Source organism: Pyrus communis, chromosome 2 (assembly GCF_041283825.1).
Source record: "Pyrus communis isolate YQ-2024b chromosome 2, ASM4128382v1, whole genome shotgun sequence".
NCBI classification, from domain to species: Eukaryota; Viridiplantae; Streptophyta; class Magnoliopsida; order Rosales; family Rosaceae; genus Pyrus; species Pyrus communis.
Genome location: NC_142566.1, coordinates 2,041,939 through 2,058,753, shown reverse-complemented (window position 1 = coordinate 2,058,753; position 16,815 = coordinate 2,041,939). Strand labels below are relative to the sequence as shown.

The 16,815-nt window shown below is 34.5% G+C and overlaps 2 protein-coding genes across 3 annotated transcripts; one reads left to right on the top strand and one right to left on the bottom strand.

Annotated features, from left to right (window-relative positions):
• Window positions 1-4,013: 4,013 nt before the first annotated feature.
• Window positions 4,014-6,913, top strand: LOC137749015 (annexin-like protein RJ4). Of its 2 annotated transcripts, none has more exons than XM_068489195.2 (5): window positions 4,014-4,167; window positions 4,937-5,082; window positions 5,560-5,778; window positions 6,038-6,250; window positions 6,389-6,913. In XM_068489195.2, exons 1-5 carry the CDS (start codon window positions 4,095-4,097, stop codon window positions 6,677-6,679), a joined length of 942 nt encoding a protein of 313 aa, XP_068345296.1. In that variant the 5' UTR covers window positions 4,014-4,094; the 3' UTR covers window positions 6,680-6,913. The 2 variants fall into 2 exon arrangements, with proteins under 2 accessions (XP_068345296.1, XP_068345295.1); XM_068489194.2 differs by lacking the exon at window positions 4,014-4,167 and adding an exon at window positions 4,688-4,829.
• Window positions 6,914-8,191: 1,278 nt separating this feature from the next.
• Window positions 8,192-11,273, bottom strand: LOC137746511 (annexin D4). Its single transcript, XM_068486535.2, has 6 exons — window positions 11,210-11,273; window positions 10,464-10,636; window positions 9,686-9,904; window positions 9,005-9,229; window positions 8,698-8,769; window positions 8,192-8,589 (listed from the first exon to the last, which is right to left on the bottom strand). Exons 1-6 carry the CDS (start codon window positions 11,253-11,255, stop codon window positions 8,380-8,382), a joined length of 945 nt encoding a protein of 314 aa, XP_068342636.1. The 5' UTR covers window positions 11,256-11,273; the 3' UTR covers window positions 8,192-8,379.
• Window positions 11,274-16,815: the final 5,542 nt, after the last annotated feature.

Sequence of the window (16,815 nt, the reverse complement as noted above, 5' to 3'; positions counted from 1 at the left end):
GAAGGAAAACGGGGGAAGGGGAAGAGGAGGCCGGGAGGAAAAAGGAGGGGATGAGGGTGCACAGGATCACGAATCCTGGTCCAAAACCCGTGTGACCCGTCTCCTCAACCAACGGCTCCTCGCCGGTTCTCGTCCAATTTTTCAACGAATTGGACCTATAAACCGCTCCCAATCATCACCTTGGCCCTCTCTCTTCTAGTTCCACCAAAAATTAGAGGGAATTTGATGGTATTTTGGTACAAAAATAATGATGGGTGCAGCGGGAGATCTTGCCCAAAATCCATCAATTGTTAAATGATTTCTTACAATTACCTCCACCAAAACCCTTCCCTGAATGACTGGAAAAAAGCCCAAACAATGGTAGGGGCGGTGGGGCACTGGAGGTGACGATTCGAGGCCACCTATTTATAGGGTTTCGGCGATTTCGAGGCAAGTTGGAGCCTTTCCAGGTCAAACTGGACTTGGCCATAGGTATAAACTTTGCTCTACTCTTTGAGATCTTCATTTTTGTAACTTTTGAGAATTTTTAGAAATAGTTGAATTTTTCGGCGAGTCAGGACGGCCAACCGCCACCTGCACCGGCGCGTGCGGTGGCGCATAGCCAGGGAGCTGACATTGTGTTTTTATGCGAATTTCGCTATTCTAATTATGCTTTTAAGATCTAACTATTGTGGTTTGAATATTAATACGATTGTGGTATATGTGGGACTAAATGAATATTTTCGGATTTGGTTTGAATTTTGGAATTGTGAACTACGAATGGCTTGATCCCTGTTTAGGGTACGTAGGCAGTCTAACGAGACGTTAGATGTAGCCATAAAATAAGTGAGGTTAAACAATTCGAGGAATAATTTTAAGAATGAGAATTGATTTATAAAAGAAAGTGGTGGCAAGTGAGAACAAAATTAGTACGTTGGTGTGGAAAATTTTAATTATGAATAATGGATAGAAACAAGGAATATAATTAAAGAATTACGCTAGGTGGTACTCAAATAATAGAGAGGAATTCTTTGTTGTGAATTTGTACTAAAGGAAGGAATTTGGTAAATAATTGGAGTATTTTACTTATGGTTTTTAATTAAAGGTTGGTCATGAATTTAATGTAAAGGATCAGTGAATTGAATTAAGAAATCGGAATTAATGGTAGTCAACTAAACAAAGATTTAGTTTGGGCCTATCACCAATATCATTTTCCGAAACTAATAATTTTTGGGGCTGAGGCGTGACACCTGACGTTTCGTAAGCGAATCAAGTTCAACTTGGATTGTTTGTTTCCAGTTTGACCAATCAGATCTACATCGACATTCATCAACGGAACACAGTTCAATGTTATTGCTCAACATGATCTCAGTAGCTACTGCATATGCTAATGCATCGTCAACAATCATCTCATTTATACACCACACATCATTTAAGCTAGCTTAATAGATCGAAATCTCACGATTCTCAGAAGGATGATTAGTCTCTTCATTGACGCTTCCATAATCTAGAATTTCTTCATGAGTTGGATAGAATGAGTAAGCGATAGTCGGATTCACGATAGGCTATGCGGGACCTTGTGCCGTGGTTTTCCTTTTTCGAGGGTGTGAATCCTTTGAACCAAGGGATCTGCCACGCTTTTGTGTAGGGGCAGATGATTGGCTAGCCGTTAATGTACGTGGATCACCAAGATTGGTGCCCCAGGCCTCTAGGAGGGAAGTCCGTTGTACATTTGGTACATCCATCTTTGCAGGCGTGTTCGCAGCTGGAATATGCGATCTTGTCACTCGCGCTAGATTGGTGAAAGCATCTGGCATGCTCTAAGCTATGCTCTGGAGATCTAATATGCGCTGCACTTCAGTTTGAGACTGAGCAGTGCAAGGATCTAAATGAGACAAAGTGGGAGTCGTCCACAATAATTCGTGTCGTTCTTCAGGAACGTTGACATTTTTATCTCTTCCTAACGACCGGAAGACTGTCTTATAGAAGTGACAATTCACGAAATGAGCGATAAACAGATCGCCTGTCAAAGGTTCTAAGTAACGAATAATCGAAGGAGAATCATATTCGACAAAGATTTCCATCCTTCGCTGAGGCCCCATTTTTGTACGTAAGGAAGGCAAGATTGGCACATATACCACACAACCAAAAACGCGCAAATGCGATATGTCGGGTTTGTATCCAGTAACCAACTGAAGAGCACTAAATGGTTGTGTCGCAACAAGCATCAGGCGGACCAACTTTGCTGCGTGCAATATTGCATGGCCCCAAGCAGCGATCGGGAGCTTGGTACGTATGACCAACGATCAAGCAATCAATTGTAAGCACTTATGGAAAATTTGTCCAACCACAAATCAACTACGCTAAGAATATAAATCAAAATATCAAAATTTGACCAAAATCATTATCAAAATATACTAAGAATGCGACAAAATATATAATAAGAAAATAACTCATCAAGATGATAATTATGTATCTCCTTGCTGAGATAATAAATATGAACATATGTTATTCTTTGGTAGGTTGAATATGATTATGGAAATGAATATGTTTTCAAGACGAAGGTAACTCATCCGAACGAGTTCGACGTTTATGATTTGACAAAGTACAAAATCTGTTTTGTTGTCACAATTTGATGTCAAATTCATTGATTTTACCATGACTAAAGGCGGTTCGAAATTGGCATATTTTCCTTAGAAAATTGACAGGCTAAGCTTGGTCATTTAGTCACACTCACAAACTTTGTAATTTATATATTTGACAGCCAAGCCACTCATATACGATCACGTATATGCATATGCCAACCACGACCGTCCATATGATCCATTATTCTCAATCGAGAGGTCTTTGGTATGAAATGGTGACACTTCTTAGACTCACTCGATAATAAACACTAAAAATGCAGGCTTTTCGAGTAAAATATGTACTTAGAAAGCATACGCACACGTGCTCCAAACAAAAATGAAGATACTCTTTTTTGGAAGTAACTAAAATATAATGTATATATATTCGTTAGCTGTATACAATCTAGAAAGTATGATCATTCAATGTAAAAGAAGAAAAAGGAAAAGTGAGATCGTATTTTTTAATATTAATAAGTTGCAAAAGAAAGAAGTTTTATTGAATAAAGAAGGATGGAAAAAATGGAAAAAGAACATCTCATGTTAGAGTTGGTAAACGGGCTGTGTTATTTGTTTTATTTCTTTCGTTTTCGTGTAATACTTGTTATTTTAACTGGTTCTTAACAAATGATTAGATAATGACTTGATTCGTTAACAGGTCGTGTAAATTTGATAACTACCTGGCTCTTCCTAATGGGTGACAGATAACTACCTGACTTGTTAATATAGGTTGATCCAAAAATTTATTATTTTTGTGTCATTTCATATTAGATTAATAGATTGTCCAAAAAATTGCCAAACCTATCCCACATGTCCGCCATGCAAATTTTCAAAGGCAAAACACAATTAAATTTATTAATTAGAACAACTTCAATGCCAAAAGACAAATAAAAAAGAATAATTAGGTGCGAAAACCATAATTTTATTATCTTAAACCTCGGGGGCAAATTGCACCAATAGTCTCCATGATTTAGTTGGATTTTCACTTTCGTTCTCATAGTTTAATTCTTGCAGTTTTATCGTTATATTTTCTCTTTAGCTTTATCAATTAAGTTTCCATCAATTTTGTGCACATCTTCTTATTTTAAAAACCTAGCTTAAATAAAACTTTATTTTATTTGATGAAATGAACCGACGCTACTAATATAATAAAATACGACAAAATAGCTACAAAGATCGAATTGAAAATCCGAATAAACTACGAGGACTACCGGTATATAAATAATCCTTTTCTTCACTTGTTTTCTAATAATTGTTGGGAATAAAGGCAACTATTAGGATAATTAAAAGATATATAATGTTCATATGTAAGGTAAGAGGAAGGTCTAAAACATGGTTTGTGTGAGGTGGCGTTAACTTCAATGGTGAAGCCTACAAGAAACCTAGCATTATATAAAGGGTCACGCACTTGCACTAATCACCCATTCACATTTTACTCACCTCTTTAATTCCCTTCCTACCGAAAACGAAGCAAAAACAGCATAGCAGTTTACGATGGCAACCCTCACTGTTCCAGATCACTTCTCTTCTAACGAGGATGCAGAAGCTCTCAGAAAGGCATGCAAAGGTACTCTAGTCTCTCTAACAATTTTTAGCCAGTCTACATTTGGTCTACAAATTCAAAAGCATACGGTTCAGATCATTGAAAAATATAACTGTGTGTTCCCTGATATTCACCTATATATGTGTGTACAATGTATGTGTGTGTTGTGTTCTTCTTTTGTTAGGTCTCGTATGAATGTTGACCTCAGTAGGCTGACCGATTTATCAATGTTTTTTTTCTTACAAGTCGATCATCACATGTTTCTCGTTTAGATTTGAAGTTTGAACTCTCAAGTTTGATCTACTATGAGAAAATGAAAGAAAACAAGAAAAAAATGAAGTAATTAATTAATTAAATGTTTTCTTAATCCAGAAAAGGTGATATAATCAAGAAATGCTGTATTAATTAGAGATTGCCATTTTGCAACCTCCTATTAATGCCACACCAAAGCCAACCAAAACTCACCTAAACACCACCTCATTTGTGGACAATTAGTAGATATGCTAATTAATATATATTCGTTTAAAAATTTGCTATAAATATTATTGTAAGAGCAAGAGAATAAGAAATTAGTACGAGAGGAGTCAAACAAACCTAGAAATTATCTCCAACAATGGCTACACTAATTGCTTCTGAAAACTTCTCTCCCATTGAAGATGCCGAAGTTCTTCGAAAATCCGTGAAAGGTTTAATTATAGTTCAGCTATTTAATTCTTATTTTAATTTGCATGCAGATAATTAATTGCAAAATTATATACATGGTAAATTTATTTTGTTTTTTTTTACTGTGTAGGATGGGGGACTGATGAGAAGGCTATAATCTCTATTCTGGGACACAGAAATGCAGCACAGAGAAAGCAAATCAGGCTTGCTTATGAGCAGTCTTATCAAGAAGATCTTCTCAAACGCCTTGAATCCGAGCTTTCTGGGGATTTTGAGGTTTCTCATATTCTCTCCTTAGTCAATATTACCATTGCTATTGTTATTTTTTCAATAAAATATTTATTAGTTGACAAAAATATATTTATTAGAATAAATACATGAAATTATCTTTTGTTTGTCCTTGTGTATCACAAAACATAGAGATCTCCGAATGTTTTTGTCCTTGGGTAAAAAAAAAAAACTAAAATGTTGATTGGTTAATGTATGGTCATAAATCGATCGGTGTGTCCAATTTTAATGTTGGTTGGTTAATGTATGGGGAGGGACGCAAAATGGAAATGATATTACGTTTTTCTTATGAGATTTTTGTTTTTGACTAAAATGTTTTGATGGGATTAAAGGGTATGTTATTTTACTTTGGGATCCGAATGCCCTTATATTTTTGTATGAATTCTATTAGTTTTGTATTTCTGGGTTGAACAATTTGCGCGATACTAACAAAATAAATTTCATTTGGGATTGACACCTATATAGAAAGCTGTGTACCGTTGGATCTTGGATCCTGCAGATCGAGATGCTGTTTTGGCTCATGTGGCCATCAAGAAATCTGGGTGTAACTACAATGTCATCATCGAAATTGCAACCATACTATCTCCTGAAGATCTCTTTGCAGTAAGGAAAGCTTACCAAGTTCGCTACAAGCACTCCTTGGAGGAGGACTTGGCTGCCCACACCACTGGTGATATCCGCAAGGTACAAGCATTATTAACAACAATATTTTTTTGACAAACAGTCTGACATGTTATGTTGTCGAATTGTAGATTATGTGAGAGTCGACTTTACTATTAGACAACATAATAATAAGTTGGAGAATTTTCCATTGTTTGCCTTCTCTTTTTTGTATTAGGTGAACTACCATTTTGGTCTCTGTGTTTTTCTCGAACTGTGTTATGAGAATTGTTGAACTAGAAGAACTGCTAATGTTGTTTGATTTTTTTGTTCAATGTTACAGCTTCTGGTTGCTTTAGTGACTGCGTATCGTTACGACGGTGGCGAGATCAGTGCAAAACTGGCAAAATCGGAAGCTGATATTCTTCATGATGCTATCAAAGACAAGGCTTTCAATCATGATGAAATTATTAGGATCCTCAGTACTAGGAGCAAGACTCAGCTCATGGCAACCTTTAACCACTACAGAGATGACCATAAAATTTCCATCAGTAAGGTATAGACCCCCTTACGTCAAAGTTAGGGCATCCAACTCAGAACTAATTAGTAATTACTTACACAGACTTCCTTCTACCAAGAGTCTAAGATTCAAGACTGCCGAGTTTGACCTCTAAGTTTTCTTCTTTTATCACAGACTTTGTTGGAAGAGGGTGCTGATGATTTCCAGAAGGCACTGCATGTAGTCATCAGATGCCTCAATGACCACAAGAAGTACTTTGAGAAGGTTCTTCGCAATGCTATCAGGAGGCTTGGGACCGATGAGGATGCTCTCACTCGTGTGATTGTGACGAGGGCTGAGAGGGACTTGAAGGACATCAAGGAGGTTTACTACAAGAAGAACAGCGTTCCTCTTGAACATGCTGTGGCCAAAGACACTTCCGGGGATTACAAGGACTTCCTCCTTACTCTGTTGGGGAAGGAATAGATCGTACTGAAATTCTTCTCTGAGTAAACTAGTATGATCAAGTGCTATGAGTGCTTCTGTTTTTCTGTTGGTGTTTGATGACGGTCATTATTTTCTGTGTTTGTGTTTCCTTGTGGTGCGACTATCTACCTTACCTTTATCTATGTTTGGTGGAGTTTAGGGTTTTTATCAAGAGTTTTCGTTTTCGGATGTTATGAAGTATTAATAAAAGTTGTCTGACAGCTTTTTAATCAAGGGTTGGATTAAGCAGAAGTTATATTAATAATCTAGCAACAGATTTTGATTAACAGCAACCGAAGGAAGTAAATAGATGTGATGAAATTCAAAACTCCTATGTTTGATGATTAAATATGAGGAGAATGGATATGCTGAACAAAAATATATGATCGTGACTTCCATAAACAATGACCATCTTGTTCTGCTAGAAGTTGGGCAAGACACTTTTATAAGGAGAACAAAGACTACAATCTGTATATTTATCAGAGATACAGGACAATGGTCCACTTCCAACAACATTGATATTGTTCCCAACTTGTTAATTATCACTTGCATAATCTGTCAGGTGTGAGATTTTATTACAAAAGACCTTGGTATTAGTTAGAGTGGGATTAGGATATTCAAACTCTTCTTTTCTCAAAGATACAGCCTATGTGGATATTTCAACACAAACTTGAACAAATGTAAATCAATAGTATCAAAATCCGACCAATCCTCCCAGGTGGACTTAATAATCCCAAATACTAATAACATCTGTATCATTAAACTGAAATCAGCTGAAAAAAAAGACAATAGCTAACCATCTCTTTTAGCCTGTCAAGCAGCAACTCAATCAACGGCCCAAGAAACACCTCCGCCATGCCCACCATTGTTTCTTTGGTTGTCAAGCAAGGATTGCAATGAATGAAGATGGGAAGGGTGAACAAAAGAAAAAGTAGTGAGTACTAGGAACTAAAACATTAAGCACTGGACACCTTGTCAAACTAGTTAGGCTGAGTACTGGAAACTGTGTTAATGAAGACTTCAATTCATTGCTAATCGCATTGTAAACCTTACACTTTCCCAAAGCTTGAATATTTTACTTTTGTATTTGAGGAATCCAAAGGCAAAGGTGCTTCAATCCACGGAAAATACTAGGAAATTCTGCATAACAAAAGGGCTTATTTACTCCAACGCTCCCAGGAACTCAAACTTCTTCTCACTCTGCCTCCTGAAATTTTGAGTTTCATGAGGTAAAATGAGAGAAAGGTTGAGTTTCAGGGGGCTGAGTGAGAGGAATGTTGAGTTTAGGGAGCGTTGGTGTAAATAAGCTAACGAAAAAGCTTATTCCGGACGATGTTGAAAATCCTACTTTATTCCCCACACAGTAAACATAATTTACCATAACGTCTTTTTTTTTCCACTCAGTTGATGGTTTAATCGTACTTTGTACATTCTATTTAGAAGACAAACGTTGCATTGTAAACATAATTACAATCTAATGCTGCAATTTGAAGTGGTTTGAACACGAAAATCTGCTTATTGAAATGGTAAAATATCTCATTGATCGATTGATTTATTTCAGTTTCTTTTAATGATAACACAACACTCATACAGAACACTAAAGCTATAACAGCCATGAAGGGCCAAACAATTGAAAAGAGTAACACAGAGACCCTTCAAGTAATCCCAACAAACCCCAAATTTCCGTCCTGCCGTTTTAGTCAGCCTCCTCGTGCAAGCAAGGTGAGTAGGAAATCCTTATAGTTCCCATTAGCCATCTCTTCAATTTTCTCGACTAAAGAGACTCCATGGTGGTTCTTGAATTCCTCCTTGATCTCCCTCATGTCCGAGTCAGCTTGGGTAACAATTACTCTCGTCAATCCCTTTTTGCTATGCTTATGGACATCAGTTCTCAATGAAACTTCCAAGACCTGATGAAGAGCACAAGAGTTTAAGAATTTCATGCACAATGTTGCCTGAGAGGTTATATGTAATACTGCATGAGTAACTTCATACAAAAATATACGACTCTGGCTTACCTTGCTGAAATATTTCTCAGGAGTACAAAGGCATTGTACTGTCTCTTTTAACCTCACAGCATGATCAAGATCCTAAACAAAGCAACAATATGTGATTTTAGAAAATAGATGCAAGAGGCATATTCTGAGTATTGGAAGTATTTTGGGTTGACAAAATTTCTGGATAATGTTGTACAGCCAACTCTTTCCCCCAACTTTTTTATCTTGACATTAGTTGGGTTGCATATCACATGCCATGTAAGTAGGCGAAGAAAATTCGGAGAAAGCTGGGAAGTTAAGCGTTTCTCTTTGGACCTTGTATACATACCTTATCAATGTTGTGGCCAGAAATCTCCTTGTAGTGTTTATAGACTTCCTTGAGATGGAGCTTGCTCCTTGTTGATAGTATCCTGATCACCTCATCATCTTCATTGGGATGCCTCTTATCGGCATGCTGAATGGCATTAACAAGTGTTTTGGCCTCTGATTTTGCAGTGTCGTCCTTAACCTTTGATCCTTCATACCTATAGGCACTCACAAGAGCAACCAAGAGCTGGACAAAGAAATCAAAACACCAATTAAATGAATTCACATGTTCATTTTATATACACACATTTTATGATTCATATATATGTTCATTAACAAATCATTTCTTTATATCTGTTCGACCGATGGAACCTATGTACTGCACAGTCCTAGCTGTTAAACTACCATACTGCGCATTTGGTAGCACTACCAGTACTATCCAGTTTTGAAACCTATCTTTGTTTAAGACGTGGTCAGTAAATATGGAAAAAGTAGTCGCGCAGTAAAAATTGAATTACCCCTGTAGAAGAGGATCCTGTCAAATTGAAAAAAAAAAACCACAAAATACAAGGCCGATATCTTTCAATCCTCACTTGGATGATCTATCTCAAATCAAAATTAGCAAATAGGAACTATTATCCATCAAACGAATGAAAACTAAGAGACAACTATGCAATTGTTACGTACGGAAGATGACATTTACCTTGCCTTCAGGGCCATGAATGTGGTAGGCAACATCTTCCTCAATGGAGTGATCAAAGAGGGAATGGTAAGCCTTCCTAGCTCCTAATAGCTCCTCGGACGATCTAGTGCATGCAATCTCAACAAGAATACCATATGATTCTGGACCTTTTTTCAAGGCCTCCTTTGCCAAACGAGCATCTCTTTCCCATGGATGCATTGTCCATAGCACCACAGCATTCTGGAAAAAAAAAAAAAAAAAATCATAACAAAGAGCCTCATCACTCCAATCTCATCATTTGTGCATAAATTTGAAGACTAATGTTTCTTATTAGACTAATCTTACGATTCAAATTATTGGACTGCGAATCTGAATCACATATGCAAACATAATTAACTTTAATTTACCTAATGAGATCTAATGAGATTCTCAGGCCGCCTTCCTTTTGAAAGGAGGGATGTGCAATAATGTGTTGATGAGTATCAGTAGAGTGTTGATAATCCGTTGATATCAATTTGTTATTAACTTATTAGCATTTAACTTGTTCAGCTTTATCAAGTTGTGCAAGCATGTTAAATACGTTGGTAGAACTCCACAGCAGACATACAATTCTAACCAAATTCGGAATGATAATTAGAAGTGAAACCCAATAATTGTTTGATCGATAAAATAATCTCTTGTTGTCAAATAAGAAGTCTCATGTTCGAATCTTGTTTCTATCAGAGTTGAGGGATGTGATAAGAAAACCAAAGTAAAAATGCCTTAAAAATAAGATAAAATAAAACGACCAGAAAGTTACCTTAAAACGCAGGAACTCATGCTTGAGTAGCTTGACATGGTGATCATCCCAGCGCTCAAAGGAACGTTCATCTACCTTGAAAAAGTGGGGAGTTGCTTTCCTGAAGGATTGCCTTTCCTCAGGATGCGATTTTCCCAGTGTTGCTACTAGTGCCTTCTCATCAACTCCAAGTCCTGCTTCAGTTAAATTAACAGTAATTAAATAATAAAACAATTATTAATAATTTTTAAAAGATTAGTGAAAAAATTCAAATTCCCGTCAAATTAACTACAAAACGGGTTTATATATTGACTTCATATCACAGTGAGAAGGAATCGGGATAAAAAGTAATCCAAATGCGAAGTATAAAAATTACCATTTGATGGAAAATTGGGAAAGAATTGGATTTTTGGTGTTTTTGAAGCTACAAAAGATTAGTCCATATGCTGTAAATTTTTAATTTTTCACAAACCAGCATTTTGCATTTTGGGTTAGCGGAAATCAAACTCGGAACTTCATGAATGAATGTTCATAACCGACTGAACTGCATTTAGCTATAACATTAAGCAAATGGGGAAAACAAATATAATCCATCAATGTGATTGACTAATTTTCTAAGAAAAAAAATTTTGAAAAAAAGAAAAATAACACTAAAGAAATAAAAGAATTAAAATTGGAACGTAAACGAATTGTAATTGTAAGAGAATTAACGCATTGAAATTGATATGATAAAATAAAACAGAAGAAAATTAATATTTATGTGGAACCTGAGAAGGCCTTGGTGAGAGTTTGCAACTCAGGAGTAAGAGCCATCGTTTGTGTTGATTCTGTTGGTGTAGAGATCTTCTGACAAATGCTGCAATATATATGAGCCCGAAAGGTTATAATTGTTATTTCCTGAAGGGTACTTTAGTAACTTTACCTATAGTATAATAGTCAGTAGACTATAGTAATGAGGGTGTAATGAACTGATTAAACGGCAATGAAACAGAAGTAGAGTTCAATGTCGTATTTTACAAATGTATAAAAGTGAGTAAATATATGTGTCATTAATCCATTTATTCATGCAGCGTTTCTCACCTGTACATTCCTTGTCTGCATATTTTGGTTTCCCAATATTGTTGTAATTTGTAGCTAGTTTTCACCCCTAAAATTTTGATGTTGCCTAAATCAAATAAGAGGTGAAGAGTGATGGGAAATGGGTCAAGATTGAATCACAATACTTGTGCCATGACTTGCCAATTTGGTTTAAAATTTCATGCCTTTTTTACAATTTTTTTAGCAAGCTATTATTATAGCGATGATTAAATTTGAGAGATTATATTCATACATCTCAAATTTTATCTTCCACACTCTTTTATTTTTTTAATATTTTTCTATCAAGGGTTAGTGGTGTGTAGAAAATATTAAAAAATTAAAAAATGTGGGAGAAGTAATTTGAGGTGTGTGAATATAATATCTCTTAAATTTTGATACAATGTAGTCATAAGATAATATTCTGTAGCAAAATTTTAAAACTGTGGAAACCAAATACAATTACTATGATATGAATGTTTGAGTTCAGCTATTACAATTATTACAATACTGATGTCCCAGTTCAACTTTTGTATTCGTTGTCTTGTTGGCCTCTCAAAAAATACCTACCGAGTGTTTTCCCTATCTACAAAGACTTCCATGTCAAACTCCCTCATTGCTTCCATGTCAAACTCCCTCATTGGGTAATTAACCTTAAGGTAAAACCTAAATACATTCAATAATGTTAGAGTGTTACTATGCTCACCACCTATTTCATTTTTCTTCACGCACTATATAGATATGGCATCTTTATTGAAAAAATTTAGTCTAAGTTTTTCATTGAAAGTTTGTTGTGTAGTTGAATGAAAAGGAATAATAATATATGATATATAATTATATACAGTTGGTGTTATAAATTATTTTGTTACAACAAGTCTAAACACAGATATGAATGTTCATTTTGAAACCCCATGGCATGATAAATGTGACCCTATTAATTTGTTAGTGACCATATCGTGCAATGCGTATAGTCAACAACTCAATGCTATATTGTCTATTAATTCACATACGTCTACACAACAAATACATGACACATGCCTTATCTAGAAGGGAAATCCATCTAGCACATGGACCTCACAAGTCACATCCACAATGCCAAATATAAATAAATCAAGAAGTTAAATGCAAGTTTGAAAGGTGCTTTTAAATGATTTGAAGAGATTTTAGAAAAAATATGTTCATAAAATAAACGACTTACAAAATTATAAATATAACTCAATTAACTGAAGAAAAAAACACCATAAATTTAACGAGACGGTTGCATAACCCGCTAGATTATATTGTGAATTATTATTGTAAAAATAATGAATACAAACACTTATAATTAGAGAAAATTAAGTAAATCAAATCTTAATTCTTAACGGAGAAGAAATCCGAATCCTTGCCTTCCAGCATATGAACTATCTTTTAGCAAAGCTGTATACGTATATGTATATCATACGCCTATAAAATTGCTATTTTCCTACTTTTTCTTTAAGGCAGCACGTAGTGCTCAACCATCCACGCGAAATTCCTAATTTTCTTCTTACGTTAGCCCCACGACGTTGGTCTCTAACCAAAAAATATAAATGCTTGAGCTTCAAAAGCTTCTGGTTCAATGGGTTCATAAAACTCACTAGAATAGGAGGTATTTTTCACGTGGGAAAAGTATTAAAGATAAGCAGTGATCCATATCATATATAATTCTAATGTAAAATATTTTAGTCGAGAATCTTCCTCTCGAGTGAAGAAGCTCGTGGGATTTTTCTTGTTTAAAGTAAAGTGCCACCTGAAACACATGCAGGCAGGCACAACTAATAAAAACAAGAATTATTTAGTATTGTAGGGCAGCCTAATCCCATCATTTTCTGCTGGTTGTTGAACTGTTACCATATGATTGCATGCACATAATTGCTAGTTATAGGTAAGAGTCAAAATCTTAGGGTGCAGGTACAGCTGGGGATAGATATCGATCAGATATGATCATGCTATTAACAAATAAAAAAATTAGAAAATTATCATAAAATTAATTGATAATATAAAAAGTACATATAAGATTATTTTTTTCTTTCTTCAATATAAAATTCATTTTCCAAACTTAAATATATGGATAACAAAAATCGAATAATGTAAAATGTATGTACACTAGGCTTCGCATGTGGAACAAACATAAAATTAATTGATAATATAATAATCAGCCCTACTCATAGGCAAATTTAAAATTTCCTGTTTCCTCTTCACTCTCCAACAAAAGTGTTCATATTATTGTATGTGATTTCTGGGATATTGTGGCCATCACTGATTCATCGTTTGAAACCTGGAACAGGTTGTCTTATCTCGTTTCGCATTATTTTAAATCATTGTGATTCTTTTAGTAAGTATCACGATTCACATATGTTTTAATAGGGATTTTGTGCTAATCTTGTCCGATAAACAAAAGTATCACGACAATCTTTACGATTTTTTTTTATTTTTTTGCATTTGAATGCTAGCACATTAATATAATCTAATTTTAATTTATTTCCGTCACCTTCCTCAATTTAAGAGGCTATTAACAATATTATAGGTAACAATTTCAAATGAGACATCGTGTTATCCCAAGATGGAATTTACAATGTTGAGGAACTATCATTTCCCAAAAAATAAATAGAGTTTTAACGAAAAGCTCGCGGTACTGTTCACTTTAACGAAAAACCACATTTTTACACTAAAGAGTCAATCCTGACACTATTTACTTTACCTTTTATTTTGTCATTATCGTTAAAACTCAAAGTTTTCAAACTATTTTCATTAGTTTTCCTAAAAATAAATGGCCGACGAGTTGGTTGGCTATTGACAAAATTTTCAAGTACATATTCAAATGATCGAGTAAGTAAAAATATGAAATTATTTATGAATCCGGATTCTCGTCGGATATTCTTTGTGAGGATTCTAAGAATCCGTGAATCGTGTCTATTTATGCAGTCAGAAATTATTTTACACGATTTACGGATAAGATCCTTACTAAAAGGATCCGAAGAGGATCCTGTTGGATTATTTATAGACCTAAACTCAATTTCGTAAGTAAAAGTAAGGGATATTTTTGGTCTAAGAATGCCCTGAAAAACAAAGTTGCAAAATATTCCCACAATATGTATGGGCGATCAATTATGTAAGCAGTCTTCTTTCTTAGTGTTGGCCCCTTGTAGTATATAGACGTCATTACACATGACACTTTATTGCAGTGACATTTCACCAATTTTCCTCATCTCTTATATTTAATAATTTAACTCACTAACATTGTTGGTTGTCAAATAAATAAAAAATGGTAATCTTGTTTTTTTATGAAGATATTATGGGATCTTACCAAGCTTGTTTGTTGAAAGTTGTTACTGCACTCAAACTGACATGTGTTTTATTATGGCCTTTATATCCCTATCAAACCAGCTATTATAATAACGCACCAGAAAAATATCTATATATGCATTGATGAATGATTACGATATTGAAATTGATGTTTATTGCTCGGAAAGGGCTTGGAGAAATGAGAATTTGGTAACCGACTGAATGTGCATTTGTAGTGGATGCAAATTGAAGAATAAAAAATCTCCATGGTGAACAGAAAAGTAACAAAAGTTTGTGGTCTCTAGTGTTAAAAGCACAATTTACAGGGTGCAGTTATATTTTGGACAAACACGTGCAGGGACTTTTTCTTTGCTAGGATTGCCCTATTTATTTTATTTTCATTACTTGTTTGGTAACCAAGAAAAGTACCTTGTAGCAGTAGCACTAAAGGGTGAGTTCAATTAGGGATGACAATTCTAACCGTTAAATTTGATAATTGTGGATAACCGTCTGAATGGATTGAATTTGGGTATGGAAATTCGGTTATATTTTGGGTATGGGAAAAAACCGTGAATATTATTTAGTTATGGTTTTAGATATAGTTATAGGGATCCCCAATCCATATCCGTACCTAAATCCGAACCGAATAATATATAATATTAAAGTATTATATAATATATGTATATATATATATATATATATATATTCATTATTCACCGACATTATATAATATATGTGTGTGTGTATATATTCATTATTCACCGACTATTAACTTGGGAATACAAAAATTGCATTATTCACCGACTATTAACTTGGGAATACAAAAATTGCATTGTGTGAGTTGCATTTTATGGCAAAGTTCAATAGTTTTTATATGAATCAAAATCTATCAGAATTTAATGGTATTTATGGGCGATATCAAAGATCAACCAACATTATCAATGTTTAGCTTTAATATACATGCTCCACAAGATCCATTAATTAAATCATTTTATACATCAAATATTTAATAACGAAAGTAATATTTACTAAATTATCATGTGTCAATTGGGTGAATATATTTTTTGTACTAACGAAGATGGATATAACCATTAACCGATAGGGAATACGTTATTCAGTGGGTATGGTTATGGATAATACCTGATGGTTAATTTGCGGTTATGGATATAATTAATTTTCATGGTTATGAGGATGGATGTAACATTTCTGTTCCCAAACCGATCCATTGCCATCCCTAAGTTCAATCCTCTTACTTTTTTCCTTACCTTAGTTGTGTAAAATTGCGGGTTAGCAATATAAATTTTTAAATTCAAGTTTGGCCAATGTAGTTCATGCTATACATGTAAGGCTCACTGAGGGCATGTCCAACGATGCAAAATGATTTAAAATCCGTATTTGCATTTTTGGTTGACCAAAAAGTTTTTCAATGAAAAGATGTAAAATAAACATCTTGGTCAGAAAAAGGAAATAAAAACCTAACGTAAACATACTTTTTACATTTTCAATGGTGCGTCCTGGTTCTGCAATCAAAGAGAGAGAATTAAATGAGATTGTAAATTTACATCTCTCTCGTTAGAGTAGAACTCCATTCTAGATTTACAAAAAATGTAGAATTAATGAGATATAAATATGATTTTGCATCTCTTCATTTTGATAAAAATGACGTTTTTAATAGATTAATATCAAATATCAATAAGTCAAGTTCAGAATCGACGACCAATATTAAGTATAAAAAAAAAGTGATATAATGAAATTAATTTTTTTTACAATGATATATTTACTTTAAACGGTGAGAGAAAATAACTCAACACATAACACGTCATCATTGGTCATAATCTCTAAAAATCAACAAAACGGCTAAGTCAAAATTGTCATAATTCCGCAACGTACAAATACCAAATTGTTACAAATAAAAACACGAGTTAACCATCTTAAAATCGTAATGTTCAGGTACTAGAATGGAATTAAATAGCCTCAAAATATTTCATCGCAAATC